At 40.5% G+C, this 17,837-nt stretch overlaps 1 protein-coding gene across 1 annotated transcript in view; it reads right to left on the reverse strand.

Moving 5' to 3' along the window:
• The window catches only part of LOC124045755 (forkhead box protein P2-like), a 28,986-nt gene extending 11,412 nt beyond the window's left edge, over positions 1-17,574 (reverse strand). The window contains exons 1-7 of the mRNA XM_046365380.1: positions 17,476-17,574; positions 15,182-15,275; positions 13,224-13,428; positions 10,866-10,937; positions 10,382-10,486; positions 10,204-10,291; positions 9,762-9,845 (exon numbers count right to left, since the gene is read on the reverse strand). Of these exons, the coding sequence (XP_046221336.1) occupies positions 9,762-9,845; positions 10,204-10,291; positions 10,382-10,486; positions 10,866-10,937; positions 13,224-13,428; positions 15,182-15,275; positions 17,476-17,574 (747 nt within the window). The remainder of the gene's footprint in view (positions 1-9,761; positions 9,846-10,203; positions 10,292-10,381; positions 10,487-10,865; positions 10,938-13,223; positions 13,429-15,181; positions 15,276-17,475) is intronic.
• Between the last annotated feature and the right edge of the window lie 263 nt (positions 17,575-17,837).

Below are 17,837 nucleotides of genomic sequence, written 5' to 3' on the forward strand. Positions count from 1 at the left end.
CTACTTGGCTGCTAGTGTTTGTAATATTTTGTCTACTGAGAGAGATGTTCTTACATAAATGCTTGTTATGCTTTCGCCGAAAAGCTCATTGAAATCTGACACGCCAGGTGGATTAACAACAAGCTAAACTGGGTTTTGCAATACTGCACTTGTGATTTCATGAAAATTATATATTTTTAGTAATTTCATTTGAATTTGGTGCACTGCAATTCAGCGGGTGTTGATGAAAATGATCCCGCTAAAGGGACCCCGATTAAATGAAGACCGCCCGTGTCATTGGTGTGCCACGAATGCGTCGCTCTCTGACCAAATTTGGTATCCTATAGGATATACTACACCCGTACTGATATAGTGAAGTCTGGTTACGTTCTACGATCTCTGAGGAATAAATACGAACGTGATTTGACTGGTTGAAACAAAGTTTAGGTTTAGATTTTCACATATTCCTTTCTTTACAAATTGAACGAGTGGAAATACAAAATCAATCGTGCATGATGTATGGACCTTTTTAGGATATGAAAAAATATTTAAAAAAAATCTAAAACAACACTTCATGTTATCTCTGGGACACTTTGGACGATAAATCAGAGCAAGATTTCAGAATGTAAGTACACATTTCACCTTCAGCGGTAAATTTATCAAACCTATCGCGGTGAAAAAAGTGTTTTGTTGTTAGGAACTCTCCTTAAACAATAGCATGGCATTTTTTTCACAGTACTAGCTACTATAAAGTGGACAGTGCAGGTATATTAACCTCTTGGAAAAATAAGTTTCCCAAAGTAAACGGCCTATTTCTCAGGACCAGATGCTAGAATATGCATATAAAAAACTGTAAAATTATTGTCTGAGAGTATAAAAGGACTGATATTGCAGGCGAAAGCCTAAGAAAAATCCAATCAGGAAGTGACTCGTGTTTTGAAACCACTGTGTGGTTAAGTGAAGACCGCCCGTGCATCCCTTTTGGCCATTGAAAGGGATATCAACTAGATTCCTTTTTCTACGTATTCCCTAAGGTGTCTACAGCATTTGACATAGTTTCACGCCTTTATGTTGAAGAATGAGCGTAAAACGACTACATTGCGTAAGTGGCCAGCTGAGGGCTCTCAGAGTGATTCTTGCGTAAAAGACAGAGGTAGCCATTTTTCCTCTCGCTCCTACTGAAAAGCCAATTGTCCTGGTTGATATATTATCGAATAGATATTTGAAAAACACATTGAGGATTGATTATAAAAAACGTTTGCCATGTTTCTGTCGATATTATGGACATAATTTGGAAATGTTTTCGGCGTTGTCGTGAACGCTATTTCTGATGGATTACTCAACATAATGTGACCAACAAATGCATTTTGGGTATAAAAATAATCTTTATGGAACAAAAGGAACATTTGCTGTCTAACTGGGAGTCTCGTGAATGAAAACATCCGAAGCTCAAAGGTAAACGATTAATTTGATTGCTTTTCTGATTTGTGACCAAGCTTCCTGCTGCTAGCTGGACATAATGCTATGCTAGGCTATCGATAAACTTACACAAACGCTTGTCTTGCTGTGGCTGTAAAGCATAATTTCCAAATCTGAGATGACAGGGTGATTAACAAAAGCCTAAGCTGTGTTTCACTGTATTTCACTTGTGATTTCATGAATATCAATATTTTCTAGTAATATTGTTTGACCATGGCGCTATGCTAATTAGTGTAGTTGTGTAGTTCCAAGAGTAACAATAATTTAAGCTTTCAGCTGATATAAGACACTTATATGTACACTTGTATGACATATTGGCACTCCAATATGTCCCATAAACATCACAAATATTAGTTTAGTTTGATGAATTCCGTTGTTTCTCTAAAATCTGCGATTGCGACACAAGGTGCTGCATGATTTACAACTATCCCTTAGACGGGATGCCTATCCCTATAACATTTTTAAGAAGTGTTCTATAGGCTTCATGCCGTTTAGCCTCTCTGGGATAGGCGGGACAGTCGCGTCCCACTTGGCCAATAGCCAGGGAAAATGCAGAGCGCCAAATTTAAAAAAAATATACCATAAAAATCAAACTTTCATTCAATCACACATGTAAGATACCAAATTAAAGCTACACTTGTTGTGAATCCAGCCAACATGTCAGATTTAAAAAAGACATAAGATGCTATTATCTGTGGATAGCACAACATAAAACAAAGAGTAGCATTTTTCAACCCTGCAGGCACAACACAAAACGTAGAAATAAAATATAAATCATGTCTTACCTTTGATGAGCTTCTTTCGTTGGCACTCCAATATGTCCCATAAACATCACAATGGTTGTTTAGTTTGATGAATTCAGTCGATATATATCCAAAATGTCCATTTATTTGGAGCGTTTGATCCAGAAAAAAACACCTTCCAATTTGCGCAAAGTCACTACAAAATATCTCAAACGTTACCTGTATAAACTTTGCCAAAACATTTCAAACTACTTTTGTACTACAACTTTAGGTATTTTAACCTTTTGAAGCTACGAGGGCGCTATTTCATTATTGGATTAAAAAAATGTGCCCGTTTTAAGCTCAATATTTTGTCACAAAAAGATGCTCGACTATGCATATAATTGACAGCTTTGGAAAGAAAACGCTCGTTTCCAAAACTGCAAAGATATTATCTGTGAGTGCCCCAGAACTGATGCTATACAGGTGAAACCAAGATGAAATGAGCAGGATTTTTGACGCTCTGTTTTTCATTGTCTCCTTATATGGCTGTGAAAGCGCCATGAATGAGCCTGCCATTTCTATCATTTCTCCAAGTTGTCTGCAGCATTGTGACGTATTTGTAGGCATATCATTGGAAGATTGGCCATAAGAGACTACATTTACCATGTGTCCGCCCGGTGTCCTTTGTTGAAATTGTTGCGTAATCTCCAAGCTGCTCGCCTTCATCCATGTGATTGAGACAGAGGGGAGACTTCCAGGAATGATATATCATGAAGAGATATGAGAAAAACACCTTGAGGATTGATTCTAAACAACGTTTACCATGTTTCAGTCGATGTTATGGAGTTAATGTGGATGAAAGTTTGGCGTTTGGATGAATCCATTTTCATTTTTTTTTGGTAGCCAAACATGACGCAGAAAATGGACCGATTTCTCCTGCACAAATAATCTTTCAGGAAAAACGGAACATTTGCTATCTAACTGAGAGTCTCCTCATTGAAAACATCCGAAGTTCTTCAAAGGTAAATTATTTTATTTGAATGGTTTTCTGGTTTTTGTGAAAATGTTGCCTGCTGAATGCTAACGCTAAATGCTATGCTAACTATCAATGCTGTTACACAAATGCTTGTTTTGCTATGGTTGAGAAGCATATTTTTGAAAATCTGAGATGACAGTGTTGTTAACAAAAGGCTAAGCTTGAGAGCTAGCATATTTATTTCATTTCATTTGCGATGTTCATGAATAGTTAACGTTGCGTTATGCTAATGGAATTGAGGCTGTAGTCACGATCCTGGATCCGGGATGGCTCGACGTAAGAAGTTAAACGTTAATAATCGATCAAATTGAAGACGGGACTATCTGTGTTCAATACAGGAAGACAACAAACTGACGCTACTTTTCCAGTCATGCGCCTCTCTCAAAAAGTACATTTCAAATGACACTCATTCAAGATGGCCGTATGTCTTCATTACACAAAGGAATAACCTCAACCAATTTCTAAAGACTGGTGACATCCAGTGGAAGTGGTAGGAATTGAGAACAAGAGCCTTAGAAATCTAGTTTCCCAATGAAACCTCATTGACCTCAAAAACAAAAAATCTGAATGGTTTGTCCTCTGGGTTTTGCCTGCTACATAAGTTCTGTTATACTCACAGACATGAACAGTTTTAGAAACTTCGGAGTGTTTTCTACTAATTATGATCTACTAATATTATCTACTGTAATGACCTGACTAGATCATAAAGGAACAATTGTCCAGACAGAGGGTTGAGTTTACGAATTGACGGTTTATTAACCCAACTTTACACAGGCTACTGTTTGGCCGTAGCCCACGCCAAATAAACTAAAGATACCCCACAAGCCAACCATGACCTTCTCTTGTGAAGGCCAGACGTAAGAGAGAGAACAAAGGCTAAACCTGGTCTTAACTTCCAATGCTCCATCCCCCTGCCCAACCCCCCTCCACGCCACTCTGCCAACCGCCAGGATGCCCGGCATCAGAACATTCCAGGCATTCCCGTGATTGGCAGATAGCAGGTTGATTGGCATGTCGGACCCCGCGAACACTGGGTACTGGTAAGTACAACACAACCACCTACTAGCCTAACACATAACACACTGTCTGTGCGGGTCGCTACACTACTAATAATATGCATATCTTATATTCTGGGGATGAATAAGCAGGAAGTTGAAATTGGGCATGCTATTAATCCAAAAAGTGAAAATGCTGCCCCCTATCCTGAAGAAGTTGATGAGGGAAGGTGATTTTATTTTCTCCTGAGCATGGCATTATTTATATTATAGCATATTGGATGACTGTCATGCAAATTCCATTCACCCAGTGTGTAAAATCGATAGGTTTAGGCTTCAACATGATACTCTAATTTTCCCTATACCCATCACGAGGTTGCTACAACCTAGCCTATGAATGAAAGTTTACATTGTAGGTGCACACAGATCAAGATATATTTTTTTGGTGACACATGGACAGACAATATTGACTCAATACTACATTGCACACTCTTGTCTGCATCTAGCTGATCTTGTGTGTAATTGTTAGTCCAACAGTTGCAAACAAGAGTGTTTATTGGACAAATGGAAACCTCCGTTTTGTCCCATTTGCATCCGTTTAAGAAATGTTTTTCACCAGAATCAGCGGAATAAATACACCACTGATCATCTGTAAACACAGTTTACTTTTATAGCATAAACGATGTATTCCTTCTTGCGTCTATGCTCTCTCCCCTTTGTTTGTGGACTTCAATGTACAACACATCAGCTGCATGTGACTAGGCAAAAAACCTTTACAAGCCAAACCATATCATAACTGCTACACACAACCTACATACAGTGCATTCAGAAATTATTCAGGCCCCTTGACATTTTCCCACATTGTGATAGGTTACAGCCTTATTCTGTAATGGATTTTTAAAAAATCCCATCCATCTACACACAATGCCCCATAATGAAAGTGGAAACAGGTTTTTTGAAATTGAGAAATTTCTAGAAAAAATAAATACCTTATTTACATAAGTATTAAGACCCTTTGCTCTGAGACACGAAATTGAGCTCAGGTACATCCTGTTTCCATTGACCATCCTTGAGATGTTTCTACAACTTGATTGGAGTCCACCTGTGTTAAAGGCACACACCTGTCTATATAAGGTTCCATATCTGACAGTGCATGTCAGAGCAAAAATCAAACCATGAGGTCAAAGGAATTGCCCGTAGAGCTCTGAGACAGGATTGTGTCAAGGTACAGATCTGGGGAAGGGTACCAAAAATGAGATAACCAAAGGAGATGGGATAACCATCCAGAAGGACAACCATAATAATAAATGCCATTTAGCAGACGCTTTTATCCGAAGCGACTTACAGTCATGTGTGCATACATTCTACGTATGGGTGGTCCCGGGAATCGAACCCACTACCCTGGCGTTACAAGCGCCATGCTCTACCAACTGAGCTACAGAAGGACCACCTCTGCAACACTCCACCAATCAGGCCTTATGGTAGAGTGGAGAGACGGAAGGCACTCGTCAGTAAATGGCACATGACAGCCTGCTTGGAGTTTGCCAAAAGGCACCTGAAGGACTCTTAGACCATGAGAAACAGGATTCTCTGGTCTGCTGAAACCAAGATTGCACTCTTTGGCTTGACTGCCCAGTGTCATGTCTGGAGGAAACCTGGCACCATTCCTACAGTGAAGCATGGTTGTAGTAGTGTCATGTTTTTCAGCAGCAGGGACTGGAAGACTAGTCAGGTTCAAGCAAAATATGAACGGAGCAAAGTAGAGAGATCCTTGATGAAAACCTGCTCCAGGGCGCTCAGGACCTCAGATTCGGGCAAAGGTTCACCTTCCAAGAGGACAATGACCCTAAGCATACAGCCAAGACAATACAGAAGTGGCTTCAGGAAAAGTCTCTGAAAGACCTTGAGAGGCCCAGCCAGAGCCCGGACTTGAGCCTGATCGAACATCTCTGGAGAAACCTGAAAATAGCTGTGCAGTGACACTCCCCATCCAACCTGACAGAGTTTGAGAAGAGAAATCGCTGCCGAAGGTGCTTCAACAAAGTACTGAGTAAAGGGTCTGAATACTTATGTAAATGTGATTTTTCAGTTTATTATTTCCAAACATTTCTTAAACTGTTTTTGTTTGTCATTAAGAGGTATTGTGTGTAGATTGATGAGGGGGTGGGGAACAATTGAATTCATTTTAAGTAAGGCCGTCAAGGGTTCTGAATACTTTGAGTGCACTGTAGTTGTCACCATTTTAGCTAAATTAACGTCAAAGTAAACCCGCTACAAACATGCATTAACGTTGCAGTGTATACTCAGTAAACTGTTTTCTGATCCTTATCTGATCCTTTGATTGGGTGGACAACGTGTCAGTTCATGCAGCAAGAGCTCTGATAGTTTGGCAGACATCCTCCGGAAGTTGTCATAATTACTGTGTAATTCTGTGGAAGGGGGTTAGAACCATGAACCTCATAGGTTTTGTACTGAAGTCAATGTACCCAGAGGACGGAAGCTAGGTGTCCTCCAGCTACACCATGGTGCTACCCTACAGAGTGCTGTTGAGGCTGATTACACAACAGTGTGTTTTAACCAATTATTGGGTGACATTAATACATTTAGTATAGTTTTATCTAAAAAGTTTAACTTTTTACAATTTTTAAATAAATTCACTGAGAATGGTCCTCCCCTTCCTCCTCTGAGGAACCTCCACTGATGGGCTTACATTTCAAATTTGGTGTCATTTCGTCCTATGGCTTGTGAGAAGAAGTATTAGTATATGTGCATCTACTGGTATAGTGTGGACATCATTGAATGCATCAATGTTATTTTCAAAGGAGCACTTTTTTAGTTACCTTATTTTGTATGATATCAATGCCAAACTTAACATCGTTCATCATGTCTTTGATTACCAGAAAAAGTTTCAAGTTGATAGACCATTATCGATTGGATTAGCAAAGAATTTAACGTGACATGTAAAATCAAATTTCCTGATATATCAATAACAGCCATCTCTGAACCAATCCCTTATATTTTTTCAAACTAAGTTATGAGATCTACCATACCTGTGTTAATTGGACTAATGGATAAATGAAAGTATTTTTTTCAAATGTTTTCCAAAATGTCCAATATGGAGGAAAATGTATCCTCTCGGACCTTATGGCCAAATTGGTTCAGCATGAGTAAAGACACCCACATACAACGTTTCACGTCTCTACGTCAAATGGGGCAGCGGATATGAGGTTTTAAGTGAGACTGCTTATAACTACACCAGCTATAGGCCAATCAGTGACATTATTTTTGACCAAGATACTCATGGCCTCTACTTTCGCTGTGAAATCCTAATAAAGAAATGTAATGAAGGACACTAATCTCATGAAAAAGCAATACTAATTGAATGTGGGTAACCTATTGAGTCCATTCGAAAACATTATTGATGGGGTTGGGAGAGGTCAAAAGTCACCTTAGATTTTCATACACACACACACACACACACACACACACACACACACACACACACACACACACACACACACACACACACACACACACACACACACACACACACACACACACACACACACACACACACACACACACACACACACACACACACACACACACACACACACACACACATCCCATGCTGCACCTTTTTAAAATCATATATAACCTCACTTATTATCGATCTGGACTCATATCAACTGAGTGTACAAAACATTAGGAACACCTTCCTATTATTGAGTTGCACCCTGTTGTAACTTTAATGTGTTACAGAGTTAATGTTTAAGTTAATTAATTGAGCTGTATCTAAAGATATTTCTATACAGTTATTTACATATGTAATTGTATTGGTTAGTATTGAATTACGCTTTTGACTGCATGTTCCAGAATGCCTTGCGACAGGAATGAGAGAGATAACGCGCCAGTTATGTGCATGTGCAAAGTTGATTAAGCTGACTTTCCGCTGACATCTTGTTTGCATTCTCTGTAGAATCTAAAGTTGTTAATCGTAACGTGAACAAGGATTATTACTAAAAGAAGCTTTCATATCAAACCCGCTGTCCCGAGTCAATACTTTGAAGACAGTTAATCTAAAACACCCACTTTTGCCCTCAGAACATTCTCAATTTTTTGGGGCATGGACTCTACAAGGTGTCAAAAGCGTTCCACAAGGCAGCTGGTCCATGTTGACTCCAATGCTTCCCACAGGTGTCAAGTTGGTTGGATGTCCTTTGGGTGGTGGACTATTCCTGATACACCCTGGAAACTGTTGAGTGAGGTCTGGTCAGCCTGTCATGGAAAGAGCAGGTGTTCTTAATGTGTGGTGTGCTGTCAGGAAAATAACCTCACACTCAACGTCAACAAAATAAAGGAGATGATCGTGGACTTCAGGAAACAGCAGAGCGAGCACCCCCCTGTCCACATCGACGAGACAGTAGTGGAGAAGGTGGACAGTTTAAGTTCCTCTGTGTACACATCATGGACAAACTGAAATGGTCCACCCACACGGACAGCGTAGTGAAGGCGCAACAGTGCCTCTTCAACATCAGGAGGCTGAAGAAATTTGGAGATGCACAATCGAGAGCATCCTGTCAGGCTGTATCTCCGCCTGGTACTGCAACTGCTCCGCCCACAACCGCAAGGCTCTCCAGAGGGTAGTGAGGTCTGCACAACGCATCACCGGGGGCAAACTACCTGCACTCCAGGACACCTAAATCACCCGAAGTCACAGGAAGGCTAAAAAGATCATCAAGGACAACAACCACCCGAGCCACTGCCTGTTCCCCCCTCTATCATCCAGAAGTCAAGGTCAGTACAGGTGCATCAAAGCTGGGACAGAGAGACTGAAAAACAGCTTCTATCTCAAGGCCATCAGACTGTTAAACAGAACATCACTACATTGAGTGGCTGCTGCCAACACACTGACTCAAATCTCTAGCCACTTTAAGAATAAAAAATTGGATGTAATAAATGTATCACTAGTCACTTTAAACAATGCCACTTTATATAATGTTTACATACCCTACATTACTCATCTCAAATGTATATACTGTACTCTATACCATCTACTGGATCTTGCCTATGCCGTTCGGCCATCGCTCATCCATATATTTATTTGTACATATTCTTATTCATTCCTTTACACTGTGTATGTATAAGGTAGTTGTTGTGAAATTGTTAGATTACTTGTCAGATATTACTGCATGGTCGGAACTAAAAGCACATGCATTTCGCTACACTCACATTAACATCTGCTAAGCATGTGTATGTGACCAATAACATTTTATTTTATTTTATTTGGGACGCATACTATAGCTAGAGCAATATACCAAAGGACTCCAGAAATATAATTTGCCTGCTCATGCTCATGTGTAGTGTCACCTACACTTACACTTGGATTTCTGTTGGAACTTTTATGGTATGGCATTATTTCTAAAGAACCATACTATTTAGAATCTGTTGTTCACAACTCATCATTCTTCAAAGCACGTTATACATGTTGACTGAATAGGTCATTTTCTGTGAGACACTGTAGGTGTGGTCTGTCTGTATACTTACAGGTTTGGAAGGGGACTGTGGTTGCAAAGTGGCCAGTTGTAAGTGGGCCATCATAGCTTGGAGACGCTCCTGTTCTTTAGAGAGCTGATAGAGGAGAGGCGGATCGAGGAGAGAGGAGGAGGAGAGAGTGCAAGAAGAGGAGAGAGAGAGAGAGAGAGGGGGAGGAAAGAGAGAGAGGTACCAAGGGATGGAGGGAGCAAGAAGAGGTGAAGAAACCCCAAAGTAGTTTGAGCTGAGGTACGCCGTCACCACAGTCTCTCTCACACACACACACACACACACACACACACACACACACACACACACACACACACACACACACACACACACACACACACACACACACACACACACACACACACACACACACACACACACACACACACACACACACACACACACACACACACACACACACACACACACACACACACACACCTACCTGGAGGTCTAACTGCTGCACCACCTGCATCTGGACTCTGCACTGGGCTGTGCTCCTTTCATCCAGCATGTGCTCAATACTTAGGTGCCTGAGAACGCTCACATGAGTTACTGGGGTGATACACACACGCAGAAACTGCTTTATACACTATACATACACTCTCCATAGGAAAACTTACTTGATAAACTGGCTGACGTTTTCACAAACAGTCTCACAGCCCGGCCAAATACACACACCATATCCATAGAGTGAGTGTGTGATTGTTTGATCCACATCCAGCAAGCTGTAGGTAGAGTAGGAAGGTTTAAGGGTTACACATACAGAAGAGCATCACCATCATATAAAAAAAATACAGAAAAAAAAGTGTTATTTTACAGTCTGAGGAACAAAGAGGGAGGGGTTAAAATAAAAATGAAAATCACCTTGTTTTTGATTTTGAACAAGCTGCTACAATGCTTTACTATAAACTTTACAAACAAAATAAGTTGTCCCAGTGGGACTCTTACCAAAATTGGGAACAAACGACTTGGGGAAGTGAAGCTGTCTGTGGCTAACAGTTTAATTGATGTTTAAAAACAGACCGTTTTCAATGTATTCTTTCAGTAGGCTGCACAGAGAAAGTGGTACTACTTTACCCTAAGGCAGGGGTGTACTATGAATACCTCATCATGCCGTACGGGTTGATGAATGCTCCATCAGTCTTCCAGGCCTTTGTAGAGGAGATTTTCCGGGACCTGCACGTGCAGGGTGTAGTGGTGTATATCGACAACATTCTGATATACTCCGCTACACGTGCCGAGCATGTGTCCCAGGTGCGCAAGGTGCTTGGTCGATGCTTTACTTGTTGGCTGGTATTGTTTGCCAGGTTCGTTATTACGTCCGTTATTTACGGGTGACCGGTATTTTCACGCACCTTTAGTATTTGTTTTATACTGGGACTTTTCGTAGAATAAATCACCTTGTACACTCATCTCTGCTCTCCTGCGCCTGATTCCATTCACCACCAGTTACCCACAGCCTGACAATAGGATGATCATGAAAACTAAATAGTCTAAAAGAAATGTGAGATAATGTCTAGATTGTCACGCCTTGGTCTTAGTATTTTGTGTTTTCGTTAATTATTTGGACAGGTCAGGGTGTGACATGGGTTTATTTAGTTGTATTTCGTATTGGGGTTTGTAGTATTTGGGATTGCGGCTGAGTAGGGGTGTTGCACAGGCTTGGCTGCTGAGGCGGTTCTCAATCAGAGTCAGGTGATTCTCGTTGTCTCTGATTGGGAACCGTATTTAGGTAGCCTGGGTTTCACTTTGTATTTCGTGGGTGATTGTTCCTGTCTCTGTGTAGTGTTCACCAGATAGGCTGTAATAGGTTTCACGTTCCGTTTTTTAATTTTTTTATTTATTAGTTATTTCATGTAATCGTTCCGTTTTTCTTCATTGAAGACATGAGTAACCACCACGCTGCATTTCGGTCCGACTCTCTTTCTACAAACGAAGAACGCCGTTACATAGATGCTTTTTATAGTGGAGATCAAGTTTATTAAGTGAGACAGTGGATTGCACAGTCAGATGGAACATAGTAAAATGTTCGTACTGAGGTACTGAGGTGCCGTTCCCCTCACAGCTCCGTAGGCAAGCACCATGGTCTTGTAGCGGATGCGAGCTTCAACTGGAAGCCAGTGGAGAGAGCGGAGGAGCGGGGTGACGTGAGAGAACTTGGGAAGGTTGAACACTAGACGGGCTGCGGCGTTCTGGATGAGTTGTAGGGGTTTAATGGCACAGGCAGGGAGCCCAGCCAACAGCGAGTTGCAGTAATCCAGACGGGAGATGATAAGTGCCTGGATTAGGACCTGCGCCGCTTCCTGTGTGAGGCAGGGTCGTACTCTGCGGATGTTGTAGAGCATGAACCTACAGGAACGGGCCACCGCCTTGATGTTAGTTGAGAACGACAGGGTGTTGTCCAGGATCACGCCAAGGTTCTTAGCGCTCTGGGAGGAGGACACAATGGAGTTGTCAACCGTGATGGCGAGATTACAATTTTAACATATTTTAATAAAATAATATCAATACTATTAGTCCAGCCTTTGCTGCTATACTTGCATAAAGTGCTGCAACCCTAAAAGTATTTAACTCCAAATAACAAATGTTGCTAGGTTAGTGTAACATTAAGAAAAAAAATTGCACTGCATTGATCACTGGTGTGGTTGACTGCAGCATTTCTGTATGGTGCACTCAAAATGTATTGTCGTTGACTAGCCAGCTTAGGTTACTGCTCAAATGTTGCTGTAATAGGCCTAGATATTTCTTCGTTGCATGGTGTTTTGTTGCAGGTTTAGTTTTTTGGTTATTCATTGTCATGCTTTAAAAACCAAAGCCGGAGTGCAACATTTTAGTAGCCTAGCTAGGACTGTGGCATGTGGACTGCACCACTACTCGATGTAAACAGGACACGTGAACGCAGCACAATTGATGTTGAATTCACAGATGTGAGCACATCAGGCTGTGATGTCATAAAGTCAATGACTCAACTGTTGACTCATTTATACTCACTTGGGTGTCCTATTGTCCTTTAGTAGTATAGTAATTTAGTCCTTTACTGTTAGTCCTATACTGTATCTTCTAACTTTTTGACAACCAAGATTATATTTGCTGTAGGCTACTGTTGGAATCGAAATTTGGCATGGACACTTACCCTACAACACCTTTAAACTTCGGTCTGGTAGAAGATTTTGTCAGTGCCATTAGTGATGATATGACACAGTGCACTGGATTGCTGGCATGTGTGTGTGGCAATGTACTGCCATTTGGCGTGCAGCACATCGGCTTGCTGTGATTTTTGAGGAGACTATTGCTGGCTATATGGTAAATGGCCAAAATTAATTGACAACCCATATAATTGCGCAGGCCGGAGAGAAATGTGTTATGGGCCGGATTTGGCCAGCTGGCCTATGCTTGACACATGTGCCCTAAGGATTCTAATCCATATACCTTTATTGTAAAGTGTTATGGAGAAGGCTTTACCCTTCTCTTGGGCTGGAACTAAGAGATTGGCCATTGGTAGGGAAGTTGTGGGTGTTTGACATTGATGCTTTGGCTGTGGTTACGGGTTCAGTAGGGGACAGAGTGATGATACGGTCTGGACAGCTATCCTTTGTGCTTTTATCTTCCATTGTGCTGTTGGTTAGCTCCTTCCATATCTGCTGGAGCTCAATAGTACTCAAGCCAGCTGAAACACATAGACATACATGTACAATATTACCTTGCAACACTGGGGTTAAAGGTTATAGCTTCAGGGAGAGAGTATGTGCAGGTAGGGGTATAGCTTTACTTGAGTCTTTCTGAGCTGTGAAAGTAAGGGCAGATATAAGAGTATGATTGATGAGAATATTTTGGGTCACCTGATTTGAAAATGGGGCCGTGAAAGAAACTCTGGAAAAAAATGTAAATGGGCTGCATGGTTCATCGAACTCGGGTACCGTGAGTAACCTCCGATATCCACTAGATGACAAATGTGGCTCTAACTTTTGAAGCTGGAGCTATACACTATTATGACCCCTTTCCTGAAAGCTTGGACTCTCGGGAATATATGCTGTTTCCCTCTATAATGCTAGAACAGAGTGGACAGCACCAAATCAGATTGGGGGAAAGAAAACATCATCATTGAAAACAATGATTGTGTTCATATCTACACAGAATTTCATACACAAATGCCGGATGATATTCTGAGTAAATTATTTTTTACTTTGACTACATCAAAAACGCATGCATTACACATCTATAAGATTTTCATGAACATCTACTAACAGGTCCGAAACGTATTATTATAGGTTAATGAAATATATCCATAGCATAGTGCATTCATGTCATGCTATGAAAGACCTCATATTTAGGCATCCTAATAGCTGCATTATTTCAATGATAGTGTAGTGTCATCATAATTGCTGTTCTCAAATGTGTGTTTCTACCATACCAGTCCCTTAATTTGTCCCGTTTTAAATAACTGTCACAATGTGCAAATGCACAATGGGGATAGTGAAAAAACATCACTAACTAAATGCCTCATGAGTTGTATTACATTTTGTAATGTTTATTGACAAAGTTAAAACAAGTGTTGACATTGTGCCAGGGGCTTAGCTAGCTGTAAGAAAATCAACCCCCAAAATGTCAATAGTAGTTAGGAGTCTTTGGTGAAGTCCTCAATCTGGAAAATTGTAAGGAAAAGTTCATATTTTATTAACATTCTGTGTTGTGTCCATATTCTTTTTGATATGTGAGTAATGTTTATAAATGCTTTATGAATGGGAAAATAGATTTTACTTTAGACTAGTATGACCAAGTAATTTGTGATGAGGAGGAGGGCTGGTAATGACTTACGAAAGAGTTTTGATATGATCCTGAACTTTGTGATTTGATCTGTAAAATTTGTCCTGAAGATGTAACCTTGTGCGGATCTTCATCCACAATTGACTTCGAGGAGTAGTAGTAGTAGTGGTAAACTGGCCAGTGGGGGAAATGGGGCTGGTATCAACATAATAAATAAAAAAAACTTTTGAGAACAGCCATAATGATGACACTACATGTATCAAGATACCTAAATATGAGCTCTTGCATAGCATGACATGAATACGCAATAGATATGCTTTGGAAATATTTCATGAACCTTTAATAATGCAGTTGGGATCTGTTATAGCATGTTAATGAAATGCTAATAGATTTGTATTGAATGCGTTATGGCTATGAGGTCAAAGTAAAACGTTACCCTTCAAACCATACTTTCTTCTGATTGAAAGTACTGTCAGACTGATTTGTTATAGACTCTCATAGCCCCAAATAAAAAGGTTGGCTGTTGATTTCATTAACATTTTTTGGTGTGGTCTCAATTTTTTCTTAAATATCAAGATATGGTCACGGACAAAAAAAGTTTGGGGAACCCCTGCACTAAGTAAACCAAGGAGTTAACTAGAGTAGAGAGGATTTACCTGGAAACAAGGTGTGGGAGGCCAGGTCTGGTCTTTGCACTTTGAACAGCTCCTGCTGGAGGATCTGCTGGAACACTAGCTGCTGCCTAGAGAGCTGAGTGAGAGAGTGAGTGAGACATGCTAAGGGTTCAGCGTCTATGTTTACAGTGCTCATATTCACACATCCATAGAAGTTGTGTCACTTGGAGTTTGAAGCAGGTGCTGTAGTCCGAGTGACTCTGAACTCATATATAGACACCACATCTTGGCTACATTGTCCATCAGCATAGAAACACACACTAAATAACTATAACATTTTACTTGGATAGATTATGCGAGACAAGTTCCAAGTACTGCAACACCTACTTTACTTGTAGGTTACCTCTCAACAATGCCACAACAATAAGAAATAATAAAATATAAGAATACGAACAAAAAGTAAATGGCTTAGTAGAATAGAATAAACATTTTAGCATAAGTATAATACAGGAAGGCACCATTTATAGTCCAATATTTACATGTGTATTGGAGAAAGGGGGAATAGGGGGCAGTGCATAAACTGAGCATGATAATAAGAGTCTGTTAGCAGCAGTTGTGATGTGTGTGCAGCATCAATGTATATGTATGAATGAGTGCATGTGTGCTAATGTGTGGAGCACCAGAGCATGTTCAGCAGTCTGATGGTTTGTATACATTTGACTGTGTAAAACCCAGCAGAACTATGTATTTCTCTGAGAGTGAGGCAGATATATAGTGTTTTTCTAAAACATTTGTCTCTCTGAAATTTAACCATCAAGTGATAGATTTCAAACAAATATATATTTCATTGAACAACCCCATGCCGTGATTTGATACTTAAAAAACACACCAATCTCTTTCATAAGTTCTTTAAACAATAAAAGCTCATTTTACCAACATTTCCGAAAATTTATATACATTGAGTGTACACAACATTAGGAATACCTTCCTAATATTGAGCTGTACCCCCTTTTGCCCTCAGAACAGCCTCCATTCATCGGGGCATGGATTCTACAAGGTGTCAAAAGTGTTCCACTGGGATGCTGGCCCATGTTGACTCCAATGCTTCCCACTGTTGTGTCAAGTTGGCTGGATATCCTTTGGGTGGTGGACAATTCTTGATAGACACAGGGAAACTGAGTGTCGCAAAACCCAGCAGTGTTGCAGTTCTTGACACAAACCGGTGTGCCTATCACCTACCATACCATGTTCAAATGCACTTAAATCTTTAGTATTGCCCATTCACCCTCTGAATGGCAAACATAATCCATGTCTCAATTGTCTCAAGGCTTAAAAAACCTTCTTTATTGACCTGTCTCCTCCCCATCATATACACTGACTAGCTTTCACCTGGATTCACCTGGTTAGTCTATGTCACGGAAGGAGCAGGGGTTTATAATGTTTTGTGCACTCAGTGTATAGCGTTTTGGCAAAAACTCTTCAGTTGGACATACACATTGCTAACCAGGGTAGTTACAAACAGCATAGGAATTAAATCCTCAAGTAGAGGCCAGAGGGCACACACTTAGTGTGTTGTGAAATCTGTTATGAATATATTATAATGTTTTTAAAATTGTATAAGTAACTACCTTAATTTTGCCGGACCCCAGGAAGACTAGCTGCCTATAGTAAATACAAATAAAAATACTAACCTTGCTTAACAAGTTAAACAGCTGCTATTAGTGAAGATGTGTTAGGGCTGATATTAATACATTCGTTTAGGAGACAGGTGGATTCAACTTTATAATCAAGTAGATATAGTTTACCCAATTTCATTTTTTCAAGTGGGTGAAGTTGGTATTCATTTTACAAGCAGAGTGGCTCAGTTGGGAGGAGAAGTTTCATTTCCAAAAGTTGTAAGCGTTCAAAACTATTGGTTTATGGGACAGGAGTGTCTAATTAGCACATTTTCAAAGATGCATTACAAGCTCAAAACTGTTTTCAACAAAAATGACAAGTATGACAATAATTGTGGGCATTTGCATGACAATTAATCGTTTCCCCAAATTCCATAATCGTCACAGCCCGAGTTACCTTTCTAGCAACAGGCTGTTAGACTTTACACTTCTTCCAATTATAGTGTGGGGAGGTCAAAATAATGAAAACCAAATATATTCAGTTTAAAATGTTGATTACTTGTCTTTGCCATTACCATTCACCGGACAATAAGACGTGGAAAAAAAACATATGATGGGGGTCCCTGGGTCGCCAAATTGCCTGGGCGGTGGTCCCTGGGCAAGAAAGGGTTGAAGACCTTTGTGGTATAGTATAGTAATTTGGATTGGATTGTGCTGTACCTGCTGGAGCGGGATAGCGTGCTGCCATTGCTGGAGCAGAGCCTGGAGTTGACCCGGGGACAGAAGCTGCTGCATCTGCTGAGGACTCATCATAGTCATTGAGACCTGTGTGAAGAAGAAGCGGCGGATCAGACATTGAGGAGACAGGATGTTCTGGTGCTTACCTCTCTTAGAGGCTTTTATTTACAATATTAACAGGTGCTGGACTAATTGGCCCATAAACTTCGTACAGAAAATATTACCTGCCTCGACTGCTCTCCCTCAGGCAAAATCAACTTAGCACCTAGTACTCTTTCTAGGAACTCCCTTCAAGTAGGAATGTTCCACTATGACAGCCTTATAACACAGTTCTACCATAAATA

Source organism: Oncorhynchus gorbuscha, linkage group LG01, assembly GCF_021184085.1.
Source record: "Oncorhynchus gorbuscha isolate QuinsamMale2020 ecotype Even-year linkage group LG01, OgorEven_v1.0, whole genome shotgun sequence".
NCBI classification, from domain to species: domain Eukaryota; kingdom Metazoa; phylum Chordata; class Actinopteri; order Salmoniformes; family Salmonidae; genus Oncorhynchus; species Oncorhynchus gorbuscha.